The sequence below is a fragment of the Sphaeramia orbicularis genome, chromosome 21 (genome assembly GCF_902148855.1).
Source record: "Sphaeramia orbicularis chromosome 21, fSphaOr1.1, whole genome shotgun sequence".
In the NCBI taxonomy this organism is placed as follows: Eukaryota; Metazoa; Chordata; class Actinopteri; order Kurtiformes; family Apogonidae; genus Sphaeramia; species Sphaeramia orbicularis.
In genome coordinates, this window is record NC_043977.1 from 7,923,649 (window position 1) to 7,951,164 (window position 27,516).

General features: G+C 37.5%; 1 protein-coding gene across 2 annotated transcripts in view; it reads right to left on the minus strand.

The window, feature by feature from the left end:
- Window positions 1–24,521, minus strand: part of LOC115412313 (MAGUK p55 subfamily member 4-like) — a 40,118-nt gene extending 15,597 nt beyond the window's left edge. The window contains exons 1-10 of one of the 2 annotated variants that reach the window (XM_030124738.1): window positions 23,994–24,488; window positions 14,662–14,726; window positions 12,948–13,069; window positions 12,159–12,236; window positions 11,660–11,743; window positions 10,974–11,105; window positions 5,776–5,857; window positions 5,598–5,683; window positions 3,942–4,013; window positions 1,947–2,143 (exon numbers count right to left, since the gene is read on the minus strand). In XM_030124738.1, the coding sequence (XP_029980598.1) occupies window positions 1,947–2,143; window positions 3,942–4,013; window positions 5,598–5,683; window positions 5,776–5,857; window positions 10,974–11,105; window positions 11,660–11,743; window positions 12,159–12,236; window positions 12,948–13,069; window positions 14,662–14,683 (875 nt within the window). In that variant the 5' untranslated portion in view covers window positions 14,684–14,726; window positions 23,994–24,488. Of the gene's footprint in view, window positions 1–1,946; window positions 2,144–3,941; window positions 4,014–5,597; window positions 5,684–5,775; window positions 5,858–7,475; window positions 8,710–10,030; window positions 10,335–10,973; window positions 11,106–11,659; window positions 11,744–12,158; window positions 12,237–12,947; window positions 13,070–14,661; window positions 14,727–23,993 lie in introns of those variants that run through there. The other variant, XM_030124737.1, reaches the window with a different exon arrangement.
- Between the last annotated feature and the right edge of the window lie 2,995 nt (window positions 24,522–27,516).

The following is a 27,516-nucleotide window of genomic DNA, read 5'->3' on the forward strand; positions in this document are numbered from 1 at the left end:
TTTCGGTTTTGAAAGCCACAGTTCGTTTTTTTTTTCGGTTCGGTACGGGAAGAAAGAAAACCCTCAAAATGTCTTTATGCATTTATGAATTTTTGAACATTCTTCTACCAATTTTTGGAGACAATAGAATAGAAAAACAGGAATAATATAATTCTGCTGCTATAAATCAAATAGAAAATAAATATTACTAAATGTATTTTAAACATTAGTGTTGCACTTTTCCCTGAAAGGGAGTTTTGAACAAACAACAAAAATCTAATCACATTTCTGTCAGTTCACATTCTGCATTAAAATAACAAAAAAAAAATTCCACGTGAAGTGCAACATTAACAAGAGAGCAAAGTGTATAAACTGAAGAGCAACACTGACAAATAAATTAACCTAATTATTATTTATTTTAGGACAGATAAACTGTTTAGGCCACTTTGTGTACTTGTGTGTGTGTGTGTGTGTGTGTGTGTGGGCGTGCGTGCGTGCGTGCAGGGTGCAATTTGTCAAAAACACAGAGGGGGGGGATTTCTTTTTTTTTTTTTCGTCGGAGGCGGGGAGGGTTATATGTGGGGTTCAATCCATAACTAACGTAATAACTAACGCTGGCGTGAAACGAAAGTGAAACTTTACATCCTTTAAACTCCTCTACAACTTCCAACTCCCGGGTTCTATTCCTCTGTTATACAGTGTGTGTGTGTGTGTGTGTGTGGTGTGTGTGGTGTGTGTGTGTGAGAGAGAGAGAGAGAGAGAGAGAGAGAGAGAGAGAGAGAGAGAGGAGAGAGAGGAGAGAGAGAGAGAGAGAGAGAGAGAGGAGAGAGAGAGAGAGAGAGAGAGAGAGAGAGAGAGAGAGAGAGAGAGAGAGAGAGAGAGAGCTAGTGTCAGTGTTTTAGAACTACCGTAGTTCCTAGGGGCCAAACAACGTTCGTCTTATCAGCGTCTCTTTCCCCGTTGTTGTCTTTCACCTGAACATGAACTGATTCCAAACAGGACTGTAATGATGGTGGAGGGTCTTCAGTCTCTTCCCTTCAGGTTGACATCATATTTGTTGTGTTTTTTTTAACCTTATGGAAGCAGCTATTTCATATTTTGAGTCATTGTGCGCTAGTTCCATATGTCCGTGTGGAACTTACGCAGATTTAAAGTCCCGCATCGAACGATGCCTTGCATTCCTTTTTCTTTTTCTCAACATACTGTGACGTTTCGGTACAGCTGTGTACTGAACCGAACAGGTGTGTACCGAAACGGTTCAGTTCGGTACGTGTACCGTTACAGGCCTAACAAATATACATACAATTATATAATATTTACAACTAAAATACAACTATCAACTAACTATACAAACCAGAAAAAAATACAGATAAAAACAGTGAAAAAAAAACAAACAGTGAAACTCAACAAAAACACGTCAAAACACACTAGTAAAACACTCCAAAACAGCACTATCACTATTATATACAATTATTAACAAGAATTCACCACTAAAACCTCGCTATAACACTGCTAAAAGTAATAAAAATCGTCCATCTCTCTCTCACCGACTGCACTCTGCTGCTCTCTGCTCCGCCCACTTCCACCCCTCCCCCTCAGCCAATGCTGACCTCTACCCTAATGTGTTATGGACCAATAGGAAGAACCCAATCTCAGATAACAGATGAAGTTTGTATATAGCGGTTCAGAAGTTACTGTAATTTGAATGACAATGGATAAAAAATGCGACGCCAGAGACACAATCATCCATAAAGGGTTAATACCCTCAGTGTAATTTTTACACATTACAAAATCATGCCACAGCCCAGACTGGACCCTTTTGAGGGCCAGTTTTGGCCCATGGTCCGTATGTTTGACATCCCTTGGATTAGAAGTGGCAGGTCATGACCCCTGTGGTTAAACTAAACCCCTGATTCACTGGGTCCTGGTCCTGGCTCTGAGGTCCATGTCTCAGATGTATCCGGTACCTCTTCAGTGTACTGGCAGATGGAATCAGACCAGCGCAGGACGTCGTACACGGCAGCTTCCTGGCCTGCCACCAGTATCCATCGGACTGGTCCACCACCTCCAGAAGGTCCGCTCTGCTGAACGCCACCCCGGCGTCAGGGCAGGGGATGGAGGGGTCCTGAAGGGGGCAGTAGTCCACCATGGCCCGCATAAACACCTGACAGACAGAAGGACATGTAACAGGACGTGAACAGAGTCTAGAGATACTTGTAGTTTAGTCTGAAATGTGGAAATCAGTATGATAAAGATGTAAATGCATGCGATGAAGCCGTATTTAAATTAAACCTGGGTGACAACAACAAAATATTAGCTCATGATGCAGTCTTTTTATTATTATGAACTTAGATTATATTGCGCATAAGAAACAAAAGACTAATCGAACACATAGTAACACACAACAGCACAGTCATGATAGTTTTATCCGAGTTCACTGATTTTTAATCCTGAGTGAAAATTGAAGGAACCACATGTTTAATTGAGATTTAAAATGTTAATAAGATACAACAAGAACACAACAACCCACCTTGAGTCTCTAATATTTTCATTCACTGCATATTTTGACTTAGAGATAAAATCATTTTGTGTTTAATTTCAGATTCAGAAATTGGAGGAAATTGTTATATAAACCTAAATACACATATTTAGGTATATACATATGAACGATGCATGAACTTCAGTCTCATTGTGTTTTATTGTACTACAATAAAGTATTGAACTGAACTGAAAAACACTCTATCACCATATTAAAACACAATTACAATAAATTTGTACCAGACAAATATTATCAATATGATGAGAAAAAGAAATATACATGTATAAGTGTGCAAAATATTGTGTTATTATATTTATGTGGTTATAAGGAGGAATTATACAGTCTGATGGCCACGGTGGACATGGGTGGGGATGATTTCCTGCATTTTTGTGCACTTTTAACAATGGGAATAACATAAACCCTAAAGATAAATGTACAAATCCATATTATATCTATCAGTCACTTAGTGCTACAGTAAATACATAAATATTCTGTGGTGAAACAAATAATATTATGCACACATAAAAGGTGTTTTTTTTGCAGAAATTACTGCTATACTTTACACATTTGACCTTCTTACTTGGTATTACGTTCAGTGTTTTGTTTTTTTTATTTCTGTGTTGTTTTGTATATAATATAGAAAATGAAAACACTAGTCTCTTTTTTAATATGGTCTATACTGACCTCAAAAGGTGCTGCTTCCTTTTCTGCAGTAATTAATAAAGCTTCTTATTTTTTCATGAACGAATGACTTGCAGCATAAAAGAGTAGTTCCTGACACCTAGTGCACATAATGTGTACTGCACTCTCATTACAGTTATAGTTTGTGTTTCTGAAAAGATTTTAAAACTGCTGCTTTTTCACCAAAATAACACAGAAACTAAAAAAAATTGAAAAAGCTACTGACAACAGATACAGTTTTTTGTCTTTTTAGTCTTAAGGTTGCGCAAAGTGTGCAATAAAAGTGATCCTTCGATCCATTTTCAACCCATTTTGGTGAACCTTTGTAAGCTCTGAGTGTATTTGGAATGAATCTGAAATTGACTAAAGGTTTCAGTGTCAAATAACTTTGATGGATTATGTAAAATTAGGATATGCTTTCATGTGATAGCAGTTGATTTTTCTCCATAAATAAAATGTGTAAAAACTAAAAACACCATTCTCTTTACTCTGGAAAACTAGAATTGAGAATAAATGCACCATTTATTACAATCAGACAGAATATTTAACGTGAAACAGACCTGTGGGTCAAAATTTGGTACCAATACTAGTTCTGAGGAGTTTTTTTAACGAGGAGGAACGATACCTATGGGGCAAAGCTGAATGTCTATGAATAGATGAGGCAGGTTTTCAGTTGAATCAGTGTATTTGCATATCTGTTTTTAGTCAGAGTAGTTTATAGAGTACTGATGGTGTGTCTTACCGGTCTCTGACTGCTGCTGGACTGAACTGCATCTGGAATTATTTTGAACAGGATTGTACCCTGAGAGTTAATCTACAACAGAGACAAAACACAAAACCTGTCAATACACTTAAAGTCCTGAATGGAATGTTATGCTTGGTGCTACACATCACCTGCTGCAGAATTCAGCTCAACTATGACACAAAAGTAGTTTTACTTACCATATTTACATCTGATGTTGGTCAATACAGACAGTCATTAAAGTGCACTGTCTCTACCAAGTAAACTAATAAATAAATAAATGGACAGAGGAGGGACTACAATTAACCCTCTGGTTCCCCACCCTTCCTAACCACCAAAAGCACGTTATCTGCATTGGGCTGTAATAGTGCCAACATAGTTTTCATAAAGTCTGTTTTTAACTTTTTTTTGTAATTCATCAACTTTTCCCAGGATCATCACAGGTTTTCCCAGGATCATCTCTGGACCTGCTGCTGTGGTCCTGCCTCTCTCCACCTTCATCGTCATCACTCACTTATCCATATAGTTATGATAGTGTTTATTATACAGTTCCATAGATGTTCTAGTTCAGTTATCTGTGTATCAGCTGCTTCCATGTGTCTCCCCCTACCTCCCCCTCTTCCCCATTCTCTCTCTATCGCTCTCTCTTTTCTCCTCCTTTACTCTCTCTCTTTAACCCCAACTGGTTAAGACAGACGGCCATCCTTCAGGAGTCTGGGTCTGCTCGGGGTTTCTGCCTGTTAAAGGTAAGTTTTTCCTTCCACTGTCACCAGTCACAAGTATTTGCTCCTGGAGGATTCTCTTGGGTTTCTGTAAATTGGTTTAGAGTCTGGTTCTGACCAACTCTATATGTAAAGTGCCATGAGATAACTTTGGCGCTATATAAATAAATTTGATTTGATTTGATTTATTTGTTCTTATCTGTCTCTCCTTTATGTGAAGCACTTTGTAACATGTTGTTTTAAAAAGTGCTATATAAATAAAGCTTTACTTACTTACTTGAGCAATAAACAAAAAAAACCAAATACTCAATAACAGTCCTACTTTTAACCATTTAAAAGCCATTTTTCCCCTCAATAGTCTACATAAAAATTAGATTAGCTAGTTTTTATTTTTTCAGTCTACCATATGTCAATGATTAACAGCAACATTGGTTAAAATGTATTATTATTTTTTGAGCTAGGTGAAATGTTAAATGGTAAAATGTGTCAGTGTGCTTTTTTTTACTCACTTGGTAGAAGGGTGTTAGTGTTGTAATTTAACATTGTTTACAATGTGCTGATTTTAGTGCCTGGGTCCAAATTTTATCATCAAATTGTGCAAATATAATATGACCTTTTATTATATGAAGTGCAAAGTGTGCATAATATGCACACCTGGATACCAGAAGGTTAAAATGGCTGTAATTCCTGAAAACTGTAATATTTGACTTAAAGGCCTTGAAATAAAGCGGACAGTCCACACTTCAGTTGTCTCCATTGTTTCTTTTCTAATGGTTAATGGCTGAATGTGTGTCCGTGTCCAAATACTTATGGACCTGACTGTAATTACAAGCTGTTGGATGGCTGTTCACATTCACAAACACAATCAGCTGTTGTTCCTTTTTTCTCTAATATACTAAACATGATACAGTTTTTTGTTGTTGTTGTGACGCACCAGTATCTTGATAACCTGCTCTGGTTCTAATCCCACCACTGGACTTCCGTTCACCTCCACCAGCTGATCACCAGGATGGAGAAGACCTGAGACGAACAGCATAACACATCACGTTTCTGTCATCATGTTCGTCTCATGGTTCGGTCCTCACCTGAAACACTAGAGGTATAAATCTCACCACTGCGGTCGGCCAGTCCTCCATGGATCACCCTTGCAATGTAGATCTCTCCAGTCTCCTCGTTCCTCCTTATTGTCGCCCCCTGGTGAACAGACAGTTAGCAGTAGATGCTGGTTGTAGAAACATTAAACTTCTATGAGGTTTGAGTGCTTTTGTTGGTGCCGTTTGGGCATTTCAGACTTGTGGACTGCATCATTACCTGAAGCCAATGTATTAAATCAACCCACAATACCATTCGGAAATCTCCACAATGTGCCTCAAATCAAGAGAAAACGCAGATATTCTCAGAAGACATAGTTGACATATCGGGACAATTTTGTTGAAAAGTCTATCTAAACTAGCCTCATTTCTCAGGTTGTTTGTTGCTCTTATTGACAGTATAATGTATGATGAATCTATCTATCTATCTATCTATCTATCTATCTATCTATCTATCTATCATACAGTGTCATTTCACAACTTAAATGTATGTAACTGTTGTAACAAACCCATGAAATCTACACATAAAACTTCATGAATGTCAGATGGATTTGCATTTTCACACCTAAATGTTCAAACAAAGGTCCATTCTTAGTTTTGCTTTCAAACTACAACTTTGGTAGCGGACTAATAAGATCTTTAGTCATCATCGTGTCAAAAAAGCTTAAACGTTAACTCACTTTAATGCCATTGTAGGGAAATTCAGTCTCTGCATTTTACCTACAGTAATACACACACAGTACCCTCCATTAGCATAAGCAATTAGCACATTAGGAGCAGTGAGCTGCCATTGAAGGGGCTCAGGAACCAACTCCAGATCTTCATCAGTACCGTGGTCAGGTTCACCGATGGGAGAATTTACTTACATAGACCTGTTTTTAATTGGAGGGCAAAAACCAGGAGAGATCATGCAAATTCACCTCAAAACCAAATCGAAGACCAATCCTTCTAGTTTTGAGGCAGAAGTGCTAACCACTACGCCACCACACTAAATCTCCTCATAGGTCGATGTGTCTTACACCTCCAGAAGCCAAAATTGTGGGGGGAAAAACACCATACTTTGAAAATTTGCACCTTCTACATATAAATATTGATGACCTGATATATTGAGACATAGAGCAGAGCAGTAGATAGGTGTCGGTGTCCAGATTGTGTTTGATGGAAGCTGGACAGCTATCATTACCTACAGCTTTCTATCACAGATTTAACCCCTACCTGTCTGAAAACACTTGTGATTACACAAACTCTGCATCACATGGTAAGTTTTCTACCCTGCAATACAACAGAATGTAATATTTTTGAAGGATTTATTCAAAAGAAAGTTATCAAAGTTACTATCAGATAATTGGGATAGAATGTCTTTATTGTCATTGTACAGGTACAATGAAATTTTTTTAAAAATGGGTGACTTTCGACATGTAATAGATGTAGATTACCACCTATCCTGTTAAAAATGTAATAAATTGTGTCATTATTGTTATTACTCCTAAGTCAATTTATCATAAGCAGATGTTTTAAACTTGGTAACAGAGCTGCAACATCTTACAAACCTGAATTTAATCTCAGTAGGCAGATAACATAACTTTTCTGATTTTAGGGGGAAAAAACTGCTGCATTTCCAGCACTGAAAGGTGTTGAAATCTGATAACATGGCTGCACTCCTTGTTTATGGATACAAGCTTTTTACCTTTTGAATGGTAGAAACCGGAAACACAGAGGAGTTGATAAAGAAAACTGGTTTAATATGACGCATATAATTATTACACTGTACCTTAGTGTGTTTTTCCCATTTATCATTCAGAGAACACAATAGTCTCTCAGAAGTGTTCATTGCTTCTGGTTAAAAATACCAAAAAATTAGCATCATTTTCAATTTTCTGTAGAAACTATGCTCTCATAATACAATCAAAAAGGAAAAGCAGGAGGTTTTTCCAGTCTATTTCTTTTTCTTCTTCTTGGTCGTTAAACAGCCTGTCACGTCACGTTCATATTGGTCATCCAAATGAGATCTAGACACGGCTCCATTGTTGAGCCTCACTTGTCCATTACTACCGCTACCATCTGTCAAATGGGCGGCACCAAAAGTCACCACCGCCTTCGTTGTACCTCTGGTCATTTGACCTCTTGGCGGCAGAATGTTGTCTGCACATGTCAGGATCGAGGTGGACGAAGAGGAAGATGAGCAAGAAGATGAAGAAGACGAGACACAACGTGGGTAGGGGGTCGGAGTTTTGCGGACGGTTTTCGGAGACATCGAGGAGACTCTTGGGGGAGGTGGAGGAGGCTGTTTTAGCATCTGTGGAGGTGAGGACTCTGGGTGTTTGCTGGCTACAATCAGTCCCTGGAGCTTATCCACCACCTCCACTAAAAGGTTGAGCGCCTGGGCGTTCTCCTCCACACTGTCCGTCATCATTTCGGTCGCCGCCACCATCTTCTGTCCCAGGTGACGCACATCCTCGGTGCTATGTTCAATACTGGTGGCTACAGTCTGAACTGTGGACCTGAGCTCCTCTATACTGCACTGCCTCATGAGCTCAGGATGCTGGCGAAGCTTCGGTTGGTTATTTTGCTTCTTCTGAAAGTGGTATCCATTGGGGCGTGGAGTTGTAGAGTAGTCAAGCATCATGGAATGATTCAGAGCTTCTTCGTGGTATCCAGTCAGGTGGCCATGTTGCCCACCAGATGTCGGGACAGTACTAACCCCCTGTTGCCGAGTTGCCGGACTAGATGGCACTGTATGGGCTTTGAGAGGTTTAATCCCAGAGCAGGAGGGGGTTCTGCCAGGTGTGGGGATGTTCCTAGAGTGACCCCCAACAGCCCCCTTTGTGTACAGGACAGGTGAGTTGGGAAGGCTGAGCGTGTACGCAGGGACTGGAGGAGGAGGGTAGGCATAGTCATCACTGTTCCCTCCAGTAAAGGCACCGTCACTGGGTTTTGGTTTCTCTAATAATGAAACTCCATGGAAAGAAGAAGAGAAAAATTGGCAAAGTTAACGCCAGTAGAACATGGAAAAGTACAACCATGTTGAAAAACACAGTGAAACACAGATTCCTCGTTGACTTTGTGATGTTGGTGATTTCAAAGGTACAATGGATGGCAGTGTTGTCGTCAAGACCACATAAATGGAGACAAGACTTTATCAATGGACGTGACCAAGATCAAACAAAGTACTCAACCACGGCAGCCTGAAATGCTGGAAGTATTCAACCGGAGTAAAGGTGAATATTTCCATTGCACTGTGTCTGGATTCTGCTTTCTTGTAGCTGCAGCATGTAGCACATGTTCCACAAAACATAAATCTTTCCTGACACTACTTTGCAAATCTACCACCGTTGTATCCTGTGCTCTTTATCATCCAAGAACTACCCAAAAAACCTTGCTTTTTATTCATTTTTCAGAGCGATGGTGGAGAACGCTGGACCTATCTACAGCACTAGCACAGAGTTAAGTCAGTGTAAATATCAGTCTGGGAAGTGAGACTAAAACAAGGGTACAATGGCAATCAGGGTGTTACAATAATTAACCTTAGCCCCAACCCATATGGTATGGATATGGTGAAATATGTCCAAACCACAATGGTGAAAATAACAATCATCTTTTAGGTGAAAAAACTCCTTCAGGGATGTGTCTCCTCAATCCCTGACAAAATAGCTACATCCCTCAATATATGCTATGCAGCAAATAGCTGAAAAACGATTGAAACTGTATATGTTCCTGTGTAGCTTATTAGCAATATACCTTTGGGTGAGGGGTAAAATGATTCTGTTTTCCAGCACACTGTGGAAAGATGAATCGAGAACTGACAAAGTTTTACACCACAAGAAATATTTGAGACATTTTTTCTGATGGATGCTGAAGTTAGCAAATAAAACAGAAAATGCACTGACAATTTCTTCAAGTGATCGTAACTGGTCTTGAAATAAAGTGTTGGATCCTCTATCTCTGATGTGAAGATGTGGGCAAGACTGAGACGACACAGGTCTCAAGATCAAGACTGATGGTATACAACAACACTGATGAAAGCACAAGATGGTTTTGTTTTCCCAAAGTTTTGGCTGAAAAAATGACAGGATGAAGGAATAGATGAACAAATGAATGAATGAATGAATGAATGAATGAAGGACTGAATCAGATGATGTCTTAGCAAAGATGCTGTTGATGAACTGGTTAACTCCACATCTTCACCATATGGCTTCAGGTCATGGAAACAAAACATTGGAAGATGAAATGGATTAAACTCTGTGATATGACTCGCCTCCTCCTTTCCTCCTCTTACCCGAGCAGGAGGTGGGGCTAAAGATGGAGGGCGCCGAGTGGTTGAGGCCTTTCCTCCAGAGCTCTGTGGTTTGCGGACACAAACAGCAGCTCCCCGTCGACTGATAACGTGGTAGAGAGGGTCTGGATTGGCCTCCTCTGGGGAGGGGGAGGAGCCTGGCTTCACTTTCAGTCATGCTGAGCTCCTCCCCTGACCACGCCCTCCTTGCAGGGATGAGGCGCTCCAGGGTGAGGCGTCGAAGGCTGCTCCAACGGCTGCGAATTACTCCTACTCTTCCTATACTTCCTCTGCACCCATCTCCATTCTTTATGGATGAAAAATAAGAAGCTGAATTTTTTTGGCATAGTCTAAAAATCAGCTAAGACGTCTATCTTGACCCTCAAAGGGATAATTGTATTAGGTATGAAGTACAAAAGTATTAATCAAAGTATTTGTTCATAACAGATCATCAATTTGTTATTTCATCAGAGGTTTGTTCTTGAGCATTAAAATGTCAAACCAAAATGCATTACCGTTCATGTTTCACCAGCCTTAGCATCATGTAGTGTATTTTTATATTATGTTTTTGTAAATATATATTGGAATAAAAAAATAGATGCTCTTATCCTCTTTCCAAATTAGAAACAGAATTTTCATATCAGAATTAAATACTACAAATACAAACTCACCCCCAAATGTTATCTGAATTAAAATTCTTACAAATTTCTTTTTAAAATCAGAGGAATATTTGATGTTAAGAAAATCATGAACTTCAACTTCTTCAGCTGAAGAAAAAAGCAATAGATAACTGTGTCATCTGCACACAAATGGAAGGCAGCATTTGATATGTTATCACTGAGATAAGTGATACATCTGGAGAATAACAGTGGACCTAGAATGGCTCCCTGGGGCACCCCTACTTTGAATACAAAGCTACAAACCTGAGACAGAGAAAAGGTCTTACCAGTGGCTGATTGTTCTTCACCAGACAGACGATCCTCATGGCCTCTTCGTCCTCAGGAAACTCTTCTGGCAGAGGCGGTAAAACAGGTTCAAAGTCTGACTGGGCTATGCTGTCGTGGGAGGAAAGCAGTGCCTGAGAGATGAAATGACCGACAAAGAACAGAAACGCCATGAATCAATTTTCGATTAATAACAACACCAAAATACTTGTATATTGAGATAATTTCAATTCCTTCATCAGGACATTAGATGTTAACTGTTCAAACTTGGATCTGTCGGCATTTAGAACCAATTTAAGCCGAGTTAAATGAGACTGAACATATCAAAATATAAAAGACAGTAAAAATTCAAGTTTGTTCAACTGAAGGAGAAGAGCAAGAGATAACTGTGTCATCAGCATAAAAATGGAAGACAGCATTTGATATGTTATTACAGGGATTATTGATAAAAATGGAGAATAACAGTGGATCTAGAATGGATCCCTGGGGCACCCCTTGTGGAATAGGACAGTGTTTTCCAAATAAATATATTACTTAAAAAAACACTGACTGCCATTAAATTTTGATCAGTTTTATTAATGAACTAAAATTATCTCTTGGTAGGAAACTGGATGTAAATGGCAGTTGAAGAAAAATTGCTCCTGTGACTGAAGGTTGGAAGTAAAACTGACGAAATGATCATACAAACCTGTATATGAGGTGAGTTGAGGAGGCCATAGAGTTCTCTAACTTCAGCTGAAGGATGGTGAATCTTCTTCATTACAGTCATAATCTAACGCACAGACAGTTATACAGTTATTTTTATGTAGAAAACATGGATAGAGAAACCTAAAATTGTGATACCAAAACAAGTGATATATTCCTCATTTTGCAAGAACCTAGTGATAATTATTTATCATGCATATCTTCGTTCATCTTCTCAAACAAACATGAAGGTTAAGAAATGTCCAGGATACTCCTCAGAGAAACAGTACTTAAACTGTTAGACTATGCCAATTTCCATACATTTTTTTGTTATTTTTTTCTACGACGCTCCACTACATTGTGTCTTTTCTCTGCAGTAGCATGTGCAAATGTTACCTATGCTTGCTTTAACGGTTATGGTTAGAATTATGGTAAAAGGAAAGGAATGGGAGAAGGGAATACATTATCCCAAAAACAGAAAATACTGAACCATAACTGTGTACCTCATGGGAGAGACCTGAGGAATAAGGCAAAAAAGGGCTGGGCTTCAGTCTCTGAAACTGCAACAGGCACTCATAACTCTGGAAGGAAAAAGCAGAACATTATATCATGGGTTAAATTAGTCACAAGTGGGTTAAGCAAAGAACATCTATGTGGAAAGTCATATACGCACTTCTAAAGAAAGCACATACTGGGTATCTGAGGAACATTTCCTTTAACCTTTTGATATCCTGGTGCACATATTATGCAAACTTTGCACCTCATGTTATAAAAGGTCGTGTTATTTTTCACAATTTGTTTTAGGCCAGAATTCAAAAGTTGTTCATTTTTGCATGATCTAACCCAGCCACTAAAATCAACACTTTGTAAACAATGGAAAATTGCACTATTACATTAGCACCCTTCTACCAAGTGAATAAAAAATGCATATTTGACCAAGTACATAAAATAATAATGCATATTAACCAATGTGCTGTTAATCATTGACATATGACAGGGTGCATTCAAAAATATATGGGTTGTTTACATTACAAACATGGTATGTAAATGGTTAAAACATATGACAGTTATTGAGTGTTTAGTGTTTTTAGTTACAGCTCAAGTTGATGAAATATAAAATATGCAATAAATAAATAAAAATAAATAAATAAATAAATAACCAAACAAACTGTATGAAAAATATTTGAACATTACTATGGTGCTGCGCAGATGATGTGCTTTCAGTGGTTAAAAAGGGGCTTGTACATGCGGGACACCAGAGGGTTAAGGTCAATATGTAGTGTTGGTTTTACCTTCATCAGGGCGTGCAGCCATGGTGCACTCAGTAGTTCATGAAGGACTTCAGCACCTCCAACATTTCTACTGACAGCTTGACCGACGTCCGTCACCACACTGGACAGTACATCACTGACACCTGGTGTACACATATATACATAAACATATACACTAGTGATGTGCAAATTGGTGGTTGGGTAGTAAAAGAAAAAAAAATAATATCACACAAATTGGGGCTGACACTACTTTAACACTTCATTAAATGTTTTGTAGCAGATGTTGTCGACTTGATGTTTAATTAACAAACCAACCTTTTGTCCTTCTTATCTAGTAAGATTTTCCTAATCCACAGAAAAAAGCAATGTGATTTATCTGCTTCTCTTTTCAGAAAACACAAACTTCTATCAGTTTTTTATAGTGAATGTTTAAGAGACCTGTGTCTTCATGTATAAATATATTTATTTAATTCAGGACGTTAAAGGGCTTCTGTAAGTTTTATCCAAATAATTATCCAAGGGTTTCCATCTTCTTCAGCTGACAGATGTGTGCTCATTCAGTTAATTTATTCTGTTCATTTTTGCTTCATGTTGATTATATTTTTCAGTTTTTGACTCATTTTCCTTATTTTTGTTAAACTTATTACTGTTATAAAACATCTGAAAATTAATGCCATGAATCTCATATTGTCTGAACAAAAGGGTTAAAGACATATTAAGTGTAAAGGGAGGTCACATTAAGTACTACATTGGTTTATAGAAGCTGTTTTTTTAGTTATAGGAGTCCAAAAATAGAGAAATCCTCCTTCATGCCTCTAAACTTTGAAGGTAAGAATCCATCAGACTTCTCTCCTTTTACTTTTTAGCTAAAAGCTGAAACTGGTTTAGTTTAGTACAGTATTTAATAATGACTATGAGGGCTGTTTGTTTATGGATGATGTTGTACTGATAAATCTGCTGTAATTATTGAAGAAAATGGTTGACTTGTTGAGTCTGTTTGTATGACTGTACTGCCATGATCATATTGTTGTGTATAATTCAGTTACTGCATTATGTATTTGTTATGGTTCGATGCCAAAATCAGGAAAATAGTGTTGTTTGATTCTTGTATCAAGTTCGTGATAAAGGTGTAAAAGCACTGAGGGGTAGGATTAAATAAGTTTATACTTCTTCCTGCTCCTTTTCAACCATGCAATATTCAGACTTGTATGCGCTGAAGATAGATTCTGTCCATTTAAATGTTTTATTTTGTTTATTTTGTTTTATTTTGTTTCTTTGCATGTTTGAAATAAATAAATAAATAAAATAAAATCAATTCTTCACCCGCTATAAGTTTTTCTCCTCCTTCATGCACTTTGGTAGTAGGTGAAATTGTACCAGAACCTTCTAATTAATCAAATAAATGTCAGAAAAAATTCAACACGGCTACAAATCGACTGAACAGACTGAAGCTGTGGAAAGATTTAGTTGCGTCATATTTTGAGTTTTAACAGGAAGGAGACGAGTATCACTCATAATACGACAGCAGATGTTAGAGGCTGAAGGTTTGTTTCTCCTGAAGCGAAGGTGAAAAAACAGACATGTTTGGGTCAGATGGGATTAGCAGGGAAACTAATACCGGTTGAATTAGGGAAGATTACACCACAATTAAAGCCCTGTAATTATGTAAATCTAAGTAAAGACCAGAGAAAAATGAGAAAAGATTAAAAAAAAAAAAAAGTTGAATGTTTCTCACCGTCCTCCATCGTCTGTCTCATGGCGATGATTCAACCACAGAATCACCGGAGAGGGTTAAATCCACTGAAATACACAAAAAGACCCAGGGTTTAGTCCTACGACACTGAGGTTTTACACAGTATATGTCAGTCTAGTCAGGTAAAATGATAAAGGTACTTCAAAATATATTTATGTAGCAATAATGTGAGAAAGACCTGATGTTACATGTAACTAAACTGATGATACTTCATAGTTTAAAGGAGTGATATTTTGCTTTTTTTTTAAGTGGAATTCTGCATTTTAAAACATTTCCCTGTGGTCTCCATAAACTGTCAATGCTCTGCTTGGGTCTGAATTCTTCATTCATTCAAATCCACAGGTCCATCTTCAACCCTATTTCTGAGTAATGACACCAGAAAGGTGGTTTGGAGCGCTGGCCCTTTAAATGCACATGACCCCACCCCCTCCAGGTTGTTGGCTGTGCTGCTCTGTCCCATTCAACCAACAACTGAACATTTAGGTAATCGGCTCAAAGTTTGGACATATGTTCAGTATGGACTACAACCGCTGCTGCTGACAAACAATTATGTCGTATTCGGAGAAATGTTCCTCGGAAGCCTGGACCTTACACGTGCAAATGTCGTGACGGAACTAGTTATAAAACATAACAAATTAAGTAGGAATTAAAACGAGTTGTAGAAATCCACTCCACTTTTGCCGGAATGAATATAAGGATAGCTTTGCAGCAGCTGGAGGGTTCAAATTCAAACTGTATGAACTATTAGGGTCCAAATACACAAATAAATGAACCAAAGACTAATAAAAGTGGGTTTAGAGAAATATGAGCCCTTTAAGTCTACTATGAACCAAGAGAGTGTGTCAAAATACTTTAATTGTACTTGACTTGTTCAAGAAAACAAAAAAAAAACAACAACAAAAACCACTACCTTTTACAGGTACATTTTGATGCATGCTAATGTTGGGTTTAATTCATTAAAACAACTTGGTCAGGTAAAATTAAAAAAAAACCTTTCAGAACAGGTTTAATGCGCTGGCAAATAATTTAAAAGGTTCATAATTTATACAGGGTGGGGAAGATAAATTTACAATTAACATTTACTTGTTTTTTTGTCAGCAGGCACTACGTCAATTGTTTTGAAACCAAACATTGATGTCATAATCATACCTAACACTATTATCCATACCTTTTCAGAAACTTTTGCCCATATGAGTAATCAGGAAAGCAAACGTCAAAGAGTGTGTGATTTGCTGAATGCACTCGTCACACCAAAGGAGATTTCAAAAATAGTTGGAGTGTCCATAAAGACTGTTTATAATGGAAAGAAGAGAATGACTATGAGCAAAACTATTACGAGAAAGTCTGGAAGATACTATTAATACTTAATTATTACTTGCGCAAGTTTCAGGAAGCGTGTGAAGGCAGTTATTGAGAAAGAAGGAGGACACATCAGGGCTTTAGATTACCTTAATTTGGGCACATCAGATGCTGGAATCGGCGGAGGGGGTGGGTGTGGGATTAGATTTTTCAACAGTAATTCCTGTTTTCTCAGACTATTTCAGATATATTCAAGAGTATGAAGGCATGGATTCCACAAGTCTAATTTCCAGAAGTATTGATCAGCATATGGCCAGCTGATTTTAATTCCAAAATCACAGGACTGCATGCAGGCAGATAATTCATATGTCATATGTTTCACTGCGTTTGTTATGTGAGCGGCCTGAACTTATAGGTCGCCCACGAGGCATGGTTGTTGAGAGAAAACCTTTGGCGTACAACGTACGAGTCAATCTCCAAGCTCTCATCACCTCTCATTGGCCGAAACGGGTGATTTAGACCAATCAAACGGCGCAAATATGTCATACTTGCTGCCAGACAATAGTCTGGTCTTGTCTGTCTTTTATGTTTTGTGTGTCACTTCCTGTTTTATTTTGTTAAGTTTTCCCTCATGTGTCTTGTCTGTCGTCTTTACTTCCTGTTCCCCGCTCATCCTGACCTCTGTCCTGATTACCTGTCTCCGCCCTAATTTGCTTCACCTGTGTCTAGTTGTCTTCCCTCCCTTTTGTGTATTTAAACCCTGTCTTTTCCCCTTGTCAGTCGCCAGTTTGTAACTCCAGTAGTTCAGACCAGCGTACTTGACCTCGTTTGTTTGCCTGTTTTTTGACCTGTTTTGGATTCCTCGGTTTTTCGTCTTCTGCCTGATCCCTGTCGGTTTTTGTCTGCCTCATCTGATCTGGTTTTGACCTTCTCGCCCTGACTACCGGTACGTGAGTTTGCCTAGTCCTTATGTCCTGTTGCTCGATTGTTAGCCTGCCTGTGTATGACCTGTTTCCGTCCCTGACCTCCCTTTGCTTTTCCCCAGTCGGGGAAAAGACTCCTAACACCGCTCGGGGAGACGGGCTGCTGCCCTCGATCCGGAGGACGAATCTGAGGAGAAAATCCCCAACCATTATCCTCAAGATTCTGTCACTCATTATATTTTTTCACCTGTGTGAACAATAAACCTTTTGGAACTAACTTTTGTTGTCGGAGTTCTGCATTTGGATTCTGTGTTTGTGCTAACGTTATCACAAAATATGACTTCTGCGGGAAGCATGAATACTTGTGCTTTCCTGTTCGGTACATATGTGTTGTTGTTGTTGTCAATGTTTTCTCTGTCGTTATGAACAAGCCTTGTATATTATAACCGATGTGTTTTACGGGAGGAAAAAAGCAGGGGCGAGTGAGTCAATACTTTCGTTTACACTCTGCTCTGGCCTTTTTTTATTTTTAATTTGGGGACACTAATTTGGGGACATTTAATTTGGGCACACCGTTAGTCGGCCCAGCCAAGGTGTAATCTAAAGGCCTGCACATAGAATAAAAATATTTTCTATTATGTAAATTTTCTTGTGGCAAATAAATTCTCATGACTTTGAATAAACTAATTGGTCATACACTGTCTTTCAATCCCTGCCTCAAAATATTGTACATTTTGCTTCCCCACCCTGTACATGAAATCAACTTAGTAATGATAAGAATAATAAGAAAAGGATGATTATTATTAAGAATAAAACATCAGAGAAACGGATAAAATATGGACAAAGAATGAAATGAAATAATTTCAGAATGAAACAGGACATGATCCCTGATATCACAGACTGTAGTTTAGGGTTCTGTTACTTTTCATCCAACAACCATCCCTGTGGTGGTGTCCTCATGAATTTTTATGTACATTTAACTTTTCATGAGTGATTTATCACCATTTATTACAATATTATCCTCTGCATTCTGCAATATTCAGTGAAATCAGGTATTTTCTTATATTTAATTCATTGATCATGTAGATGTTCTTAAAAACCATGAAAAGATGAATAACTGTATTTTACACCAATTATTTATATGCATTTGATAGGATTAATGGATAAATAGGTAATAAACATTTCCATCAGTAGTAGGTCTTTGTTAAACATGTCATCTGTTGTTTCCACCATCTAAAGGTTATGTTTTAAGGCTAACTACATTTATAATCATTGTAGAGAAATTCAGTCATATGCATTTAACCCATAATACAGACAACTGATTATGAATGAAATAAATACAATCAAAATAAAAACACAAATCTTCCTCATGCCCTCTGACAGCAGGCCTCTCCTGCTACTCTGATGATCTGAAACATCCTAGGTTTATTCTGGTACTTCCTCCGACAGCAGTGGGTTAATTAACCCCGGGATAATTTGAGGTTTAGCTCCTTATCTCAGCTTCCGTTTCCACTAAAGCTCTCGAGGAAGTTTCCTGTTTCAGCTGTGGTTGGTTATGAAACACTTTGACCTTAAAGTGTCCGGTCACAGCTTGTTTTTAGCCCCAGTTTGACCGTTAGTACCCACTAGAGGACAGCTACATTTATGTATGTATATGGATGTTACATTATTAAGATCCATACACACTTAACACACTGTTTCCCATAAAGTTGAACAATACAGAAGAATACAGGAGGTCGTTTCTACATTATATGGACAAAAGTATGTGGACATGTTGAATTCAGGTGTTTCTTTTCTAACAGGGGTCTGGGATACAAAACAATAAAACAAATAGTTTTATATTGGGATAAATATCATTGCATTGGTTAGTTTGGTTTGTTAGATTTGCTTCCAAAATGCCTCCGAGATGGTTTTGACTTAATTTCTCTTGACATTGTTTTTTTTTTTTTTGTTTTGTTTTGTTTTTTAAATCGATGGCAATGATTTTATATGTTCTACCTCTTAATTTCTAAAATGTTTTTCATGCTCTGACTGCAAATAATACTTTTCTACCACAACTAACCATCTGCTTTCTTCACATCTCACTGAGGAAGACAAATCTACCATTAAACTTTAAGGAAATACAAACGTTTTAATCTCAAATCATCATGAACAGGACATCTTACAGCTGCAGACATGATGCGTCCAAATATTTTTGTCCATATAGTTTATAAACATCAATATTTCCTTAAGGTTTAACGGGAGACTTTTCTTACCTTTCTTTTCTATACTTTTGTCCATATTGTGTACCATCAGACTGAGAACTGCCCTGCATTGTGTGCACATATGTGTATATTTATCTACATTTATGGGTAAGTGTGGGATTATACGGCTGTGCAGATTTCTATTTATGGTATGGTAAGAGCGTACATGTATATATACACACGTGTATTATTTCTATTAATACTCACATAGATGCTGCTGCGATCTCTGCATATGACGTATAATAATGTACATTCTGCACTATTATATGTCAGTCATGCATGTGATATATTTAGATTTTTAGCATTTTTTAAAAACTGTTTCATCCGTTGACATTATATTTTACTGTCATTTTTTCTGTATTTATTGTAGTGTATTATTTTTATTCTACTTCTTTGAGTGTAAACCTGGTTGCTGTAACTGTCAGGTATTAATTAAAATATCTAATGTTCCACAAAACTACTTCTTGAATGACACTATTTTGCAAACAAACCAAACAACCCAGTAGACCTTTACTTCCAGACCTATCTAAAGGGACTGGTGGAGTGTGGACATGGTCTAGATCTGCAGAAATACAGTAGGATTCACTCTGAAATAACTCAGAAATTACATAAAATCAACTCAAACAACAGGCTACAGAACTGCTTTTTTTGTCATGGTCTGAGGGTTTAGGGTTTAGTATGATGACATAAAGGCAGCAAAAATATGTTAAATATATGCATTTTTTTTTTTATTTTTTTTTTACACCTTTTTGGTGATGAAGCACCTGAATTACTGCTGTCTCACACTGGAGGGTCAAACTCAAAATTTCCACGGTAATATGGCTATTTTTGGACATTTTCCTCTATTTATTTTCCTTTCATCTGCACGTACATGGTATTTTTTCCACTAAAACTAAGAAGTGAATATCTGTGGTTTGATTCATGTAGAAAAAGAGATTAGAAAACAGCGGTGTCACACACACGCCTAAATGTTGCTTTGTGTCAAGAATATGTACCTGAAATGTCATAAATAAATCCTATGAGTGAATAATAGCATGTTTACAGTGAGAGGTATGGTTAGGGTCAGTACAGCACAGTATGGTTTAGAATGGTAAGGCCTGGCCAAGCGTTGTCACTGCCAGTCGGACGCTCAGTCAGTAGGTGGTACAACATCAACAAACACGACACAACTAACAACAACAATGGAGGAGAGTCAGCACCAAGCAGTGACGAGTACCAATGTTTGGGCCTGTTTTAAAATGGAAACACACAAAATACTGTACCGACCTGAACTGTACGACTATAAGCCAGTGTATGACATTTAGGAGGTCCATACGTGACCTTTTTCCATTGAAACTCAGTCCAATCTTTATGCTCTCTATAAACTGATGGTTGTTTAAGGAATGAGAAGCTCCTCAATGCATCAGTTAAAGCACAGGTGTCAAACATGCATCCCGGGGGCCAAGTCCGTCCCATCAAAGGGTCCAGTCCAGCCCTCGGGATGAATTTGTGAAATGCAAAAATTACACTAAGATATGAAAAATCATTTTAGTTCAGGTTCCACATTCAGACCAATTCAATCTCAGGTGGGTCATAATAACCTATAAATACTAACAACTCCAAATGTTTCTCTTTGTAAATGTAAATGTTTTCATGTATTTACACTAAAACAAAGTATAATATTGCAAAAATATCTGAATAATCTGAACAAATATGAACCTGAAACGTCTTGAGAAGTATGTGAAATTTTAATAATATTCCACCTGTTACCAAATGTTTTGTGTATTTGTACATCCACTGTGATCTGTAAATTATAATGTACATGTGTAAACGATAAACTGAAGCACAAAATGATTAAAATTACACATTTTTTTTCAGTTTATTCATATTATTCACATTGTTTGAAAGGATAGTTTGTAAATTTAAACATTTTCATAATGTAATTTTACTTTTTTCGCTCTAAAACATAGAGAAAAGTTTGGAGTTGACATTGTTTCTATATTGTTCTGTTATTATTTTACTGGTTCAGCCCACTGCAGATCAAATTTAGCTGAATGTGGAACTGAACTATAATGAGTTTGACACCCCTGAGTTAAAGGGTTAAAGAACAGAAACATGTTCATCACTGCAGTACAGGAATGAGAACTGATAAGAATTTAGTGATTTCGGTTATATTATCAATATCCCTTATTGATTCTCATTAGAGCCCGACCGATTATAGCGTATCACTGATTAATCAGCGGTCAATATGTCACCGATATATTTGCTTTTTAGGTGCACAGAGTTTCTGTCACTCGCTGCTCCTGTGTGTCTGTGCTGCCCAGAGAGTTAGTGGAATAGTGAAGCCTGTTCATTTTCACTTTCACTTCTGCTCTGACAATCAGCTACCCCCCTACCCGGTCTTACAAACTATCCCCACCCACATCCATGCACTTCCTGTGTACCTCACAATTTCATTCTACAGGCGAGCCTGGGTATTAATACTGTATATTAATTGCCGCTTACATTTCAAAGAATGATTTACCAAACAATTTTTATGTCACTACTTAAAAAACACTAAAATATAGACTCACATCTTTTCCCAAAAGTCTGCTCTCCCCAGCATAAGAACTACCACATCTACAACCCATGGTTCCCCACAGGTCACAGACTAGTCTAATATCAGACTATTATACAGGGTTTTAAAGTTGTATAAATTATCTTTGTGAGATAAACAAAGATGCAACTGTTAATTGACATGTCCACCATGATCTACTATTAGACTATTATATGCTGTGTAGATCAATGTTCTTATTTCATATATTGGCCAATATATTGGTTATCAGCCAATGTATCGGATATCTGCCGTTATACCAGATATCGCCTTTTTTTAGCCCCCAGTATCAGTATCAGCCCCAAAAATCCCATGTTGGTCGGGCTCTAATTCTCAACGGATTAGGGAACAAACTATAGTACAAATGGCTTTGTTTGCAGTAACTCTTTAACGTAAAATATGCACTAACATTTGATTTCAACAAAACTCATAAAGGGTTATAAAGGTGTAGTTAAAAGTGTGTGGAATCTACCTGCTGCAGAAGATTATTCATAAATAGTTAAAGCAGGTTGACACAGTGAATGGTGCTAACATAAACAGTATCGATAGATCAAGGAGGAGTTTAATGTTAGCAGCTGTAGGCTCCACCCACTTCACTAAGCAGCCAATCACAGATGTTCCAGTGGTTCAGTTTAATTGGGTGCTGTGGTTAAATGTTTCTACATGTTGGAGGTATTTAACCCTCTGCTGTAATGGAAGCTTTGCAACCTTTGTAAATGGCCCTAGTGTCATCGTTACTGGTGAAATACTACCAGACCTCAGGGGCTTTCTCACCAAAATATGGAAATGATCTAACGGCGCATTTCACGTGATGACATCGCAGAACAGATGAGTGGAATCATTAGGCAAACAGACTAACGATTCAAAGGAAATGAGCTACTGAGGTCAGTTCTTGATTCCCATCCCTCCTGCAGTAATTATCCAATGGAAGGATCTGAACTAGAGTCTGGTTTAGACCAGCTCTACATGTAGAGTGTCATGGAATAACTTTTGTTATGATGTGGCACTAATGTGAACTACTGGCTGAGTTAAATCTAGGTGAGGACTTTTATTCACAAGGTTAATGATGAGACAACAGGTGGGACAACAAAAACTTCAGCTTTCAACATATCTACATGTTGAATGCAAACCTATGATCATATTTAGTGACATCTAGTTACAGATCACAGCCAACAAAATAGCCCATGGCCTCATCTTCATCTATTGTGGCCACATAAAAACACCAAAATCAGGATAATTTTCTATTCTGGGTTTCTTTTAGTTAAGGAGATATTAACGCTAGTCCACACTCAGACATCGTCCATGACAATGATATATGTTAATAGCGGATACCTTCTGTTATAAAACAGAAAAAGAAGAGGAACTCCTGTTTAAACTACTGTAGAAACAGTGGATGGTGACTCATTTTAAGAGCAAATAACAAATGATATTTTTCTGGCATTATTCACTCATGAAAACACAATTATCAGTATTAAATCCTCTAATCTTCCCTTAAATCCCAATGAATCCTCCACACTTTCAGTCAAATTGTATAAAGGAGCCACATTATTCAGTGAATCTGTGGACATGAGTTTCAGTTTCTACATGAAGATACATCAGTTTACCTTAGGAACGGAACAGAATGTCACAAAGTTTATTGGAAACATTATCTTTTGCACACTGTTGAACAGAAACAATTACAGTAGCTATAGGTTAAAGGTCAAGCTTGCTTTGACCTCATATCTGTCCACACAATATCTAAAAATATCTTGAGGGCATTTCTTCATATTTCTATGTTCACTTAGACTCAAGGATGAAGTGGAAATAATTTGGTAGATAAAGGTCTAAGATCTGTCCAATCTCAGGATGATTTGGGGGGATTTTTTAAAAATTTATTTATGCCTATCTAAAACAAACGCTCACTTTAACTCAAGGATGAACTGATTAGATTTTGGCGCCCAAAGGTCAAGGTTGTTGTGACTAAATGTAAAACTAACCACAATAAATTCCTGAATAAATAATAAAGCAAGAATAACAACAAGCCAATAAGAAACCTCAGCTGCTACAACTTTAGCCTACATCAGGGTGTTAGCATGTAGCTGTTAGCATTTAGCTCACAGTGCTGCAGATTCGTTAGCATGGATAGTTTTATGTCTGTTCAGCAGTGAGTCCAGCTGACAAATACTGACATGTAGAAGGAATAGAAGTGAGACTGTCATCTGTGCACATAAACACATATATGTACAGTCATTGAATCGCTGTTGCCGGTAACAAAACTGTAAAATAAGACAGATTTACCCCTCGTTCGTGCTAGTCCGGTCCTGATATTTCAGTGGATGACCTGTGAAAGTGAATCCGTTGTGTTGTTGGCGTGTCGGCAGCCAGTGGTGACTGACATGGATGTGAATTTACTACCAAACCAAAACAGACACTAATCCCCTCTAACCCGACTTAATCCAACAACTACCAACCCCGCTCCCTCCCTGTCTCTCTCCATCTCTCTCTCCCGGTTCTTCATCTATTTTATTGCTTTCTTTGGGGATTTCAGAAATCTTTTGCCGTCCTCCTACCACAGTGTCCATCTGTTTCCTCTGTCTGAGTCTGTTCACCTTCCCGCTCTTTTACCGTGGACCTTCATCGTCAACCTCTCCCTCTCTTACTCACTCTAAGTACCTCAACAGATCACAAAGCTTCTTAACTCTTCACTGCTTTTAGCCTCGGTGCATGCTCTCGATCACTCACACACCGACATACGATGGGTCAGATGTGTCGAGCATCAGGCGAACACGGTTAAGAGGGCACAGAGTAAACACATAATAACAGCAGAGCCGTGCATTAAACTGTACGGCAACATCTGGGTCTGGAAGAGGCCAGTGGTCATGGGCTGAAGGTTATTACAGCGTCATGGTCACTGGGTCACCTCCTCAGAGATTAAACCTGATCCTTCAGAAAAAAAACAGAGGGACGACCCAAAGACCAGCTGCTTATTTACAGATCAGGCTGACAGAATAATTGCAGTTTATGATGACTGTGATTATAGTTTGTGGATGTTACATGTATTGGTTATTATGGAAACCACTACGGCCAAAGGTCTGCCAGTAATGAGTAGTTTATTCTCTATAGCCTGAAATATAAGTAAGAGACAAGACAAGAAAAGACAAGAAAAGAAAAGACAAGACAAGACAAGATAAGAAAGATAAGATAAGATAAGATAAGATAAGATAAGATAAGATAAGATAAGATAAGATAAGATAAGATAAGATAAGACAAGGATGAAAAATTCAGGTTGCTACTGAATAGTCCATTACAATAAAAACTAAGACAAGACCAGACAAGATAAGATAACATAAAATAAAGAAGAAAAATTCAGGTTGTAACAACTAAAAAGTGCATAACAATAAAAACAAAGATAAGACAAGACAAGATGAGATGAGATGAAATAAAATAAAATAACACTGCAATGCCTGAAAATTGAATTGCAATAAAAAACAAGACTGAAAACTTATACCAAATAGAATAAATAGATCAATAAATAAAAACAAACAGAAAAAAAACCCCTCTACTGTCATACAGAAATTTAGTTGCATCAAGTATCATCTAAAAAACTGAGTGTACATTGATTTTTTTTTAAATACATAATTATATTGGACATTTTTATAAAAGCACAGAAGTAAGTTAAAGCATCTACTGATCTAAACCATTTAAATACCTTTTGATCCACTAATCCTATCAATTCATTTAATTAACTGGTGTAAAATACAGTTTGTCATCTTTTCACGGTCATCAGATATGACCCATTTAAAGAGTTTTTCCTGTAAAAAAACAATGAAAACTGGACATTGTTGCGAATTTATAAACATAACGTGCTGCACACTTTTATTCCCCCTTGGCCAAATATAGTGTAAGATTCTGTTGAAAGTTACTGCCTTATTTATAGTTATATTTGAAAGTACTCAGATATTATAAATGCACAAGGCCATTTGACCTTGAAAAAGTAGGTCAAGGTCATCTATTTTCAATAGTCTTCTGCTCTGAGCCAAGATGCATCCACAGTATAAATTTGGTGCAGAAATGTCAATGCATTCTTCAGACAATGCGATTATGTTGTTGAATGGACAGACAGACAGACAGATGACAAAACAATTACAATACCCCTCAGCCGAGGGTAAAAACCACAGACACTCCAGACAGGACATGAAAAGAGGATGTTTCTTCACCCTATCTTAAGAAGAACATATGATCTGATAGGGCTGCTCGATTATAGAAAAAAAAATAATCACGATTAATTTAGCAATAATTGATATCACAATTATTAAAAACGATTATTTGTTAACCTTAAAGTTGTTTATTTTTTTCTTGCAAAACAATGTAAAATATACTCTTTAAACATAAATAAAGCTTTTAACCACTAAAACAAAGTATGTTCACTTTTGTACGAAACAAAGAAATCTTTGAATGCAAATAAGTGTACTGTAAATTCAAGTATGTTTCCTTTTGTAAATAAATAGTGCACTGTAATTAAACTGCTATAGACTTGCCATAGAACTGTAGTAATTAAAAAAAAAAAAAAAAAGCTCACGTAAAGTGCAAATTATAAATTCAAGTATGTTCAATGTAGTATGAAACATAGTAAATTCAGTGGCGTGCCGTAAGGTTTCAGTTAAGGCCTTCTGTATACATCAGCCATCTAGAATACGTACGTTAGGGTTATACGGGTTAGGGTTAGGTTAGGTTAGGTTAATACGGGAGTTGCAGCGTAAAGAGATTCGGAAACTGAAGATTGCATTGCTGACGAAGTTGTTTTTATGTGTTTTAGTTTTTCATAAGATTATCATAAAGGTGGTGGTGGTTAAACTTTAGATGGTTAAAAAGGTTTGTTGTGTTACCGGTCGGTGCGGACACAACTACGAAACACTTTTTGCACATGATGTGTTTTTGCTCTTCGTCTTCTTCTTAAAACCCAAAGTGATTCCATACAATTGAATTTGACTTGCATTTTTTGTTTACCAAGCACTTCTGCTGTGATTCTTCTGCCGTTTTTCCAGACCGCTAGGTACAACTTTCCTCTTGGGGTGGACCTGCCGGCTAGCTGGCAGCAGTAGCTTAGAGGGGGGCGGGGCAGAGCAGCTCATGGTAGCTTGCGTGCACGTGAATTAAAACGACTCAAAATTAATAATTGTATTTTCTCGATTACATAATTATTGTAATCGCTGCGTGTAATAATTGAAATCGTAATTGAATTTCGATTAATTGCACAGCCCTATGATCTGATGTAATCTAATGGAGAGACACCATGTGTTCACTATCAATGGTGCAAGACAAGTATCCCCACCGTTTACCAAAAGTACTAAAACCACACAGCAAAAAGAAAGTTAACAACCTCTTATACAAAAATGTTGAAGTGTAGAGTCCTCAATATCAACTTTCAGAGTTTAATGTTGGATGTAAGTAATGGAGCTAATACCAGAGAAATCAGAAGAAACATCAGTAAATGCACTTGTACAATCCTCAAATCATGTTATAGAGCGTAAAGGGGTGGGGCCTCCATGGATCAGATATTATATATTTATTACATTGTTCACACTTCTCCTGTCAGTGGTCATGCTGTAACATCTGATCAGTGTTTGTGTGGTTTTATGTAGGTTATAGACATGTGACATGTTGACAAATCGTCTTTTGCATGAAGGAAGTTACAGCTGTGTGATAAACATCTTGTATTGAAAACATAGTGAGGATGTACTGTTGTTTGTACACTTTCATTAGAAATGAAGCATCATAAAATAAACTGGAAACAAAAGAGTTGGAGGGTTGTTTTGTGTCG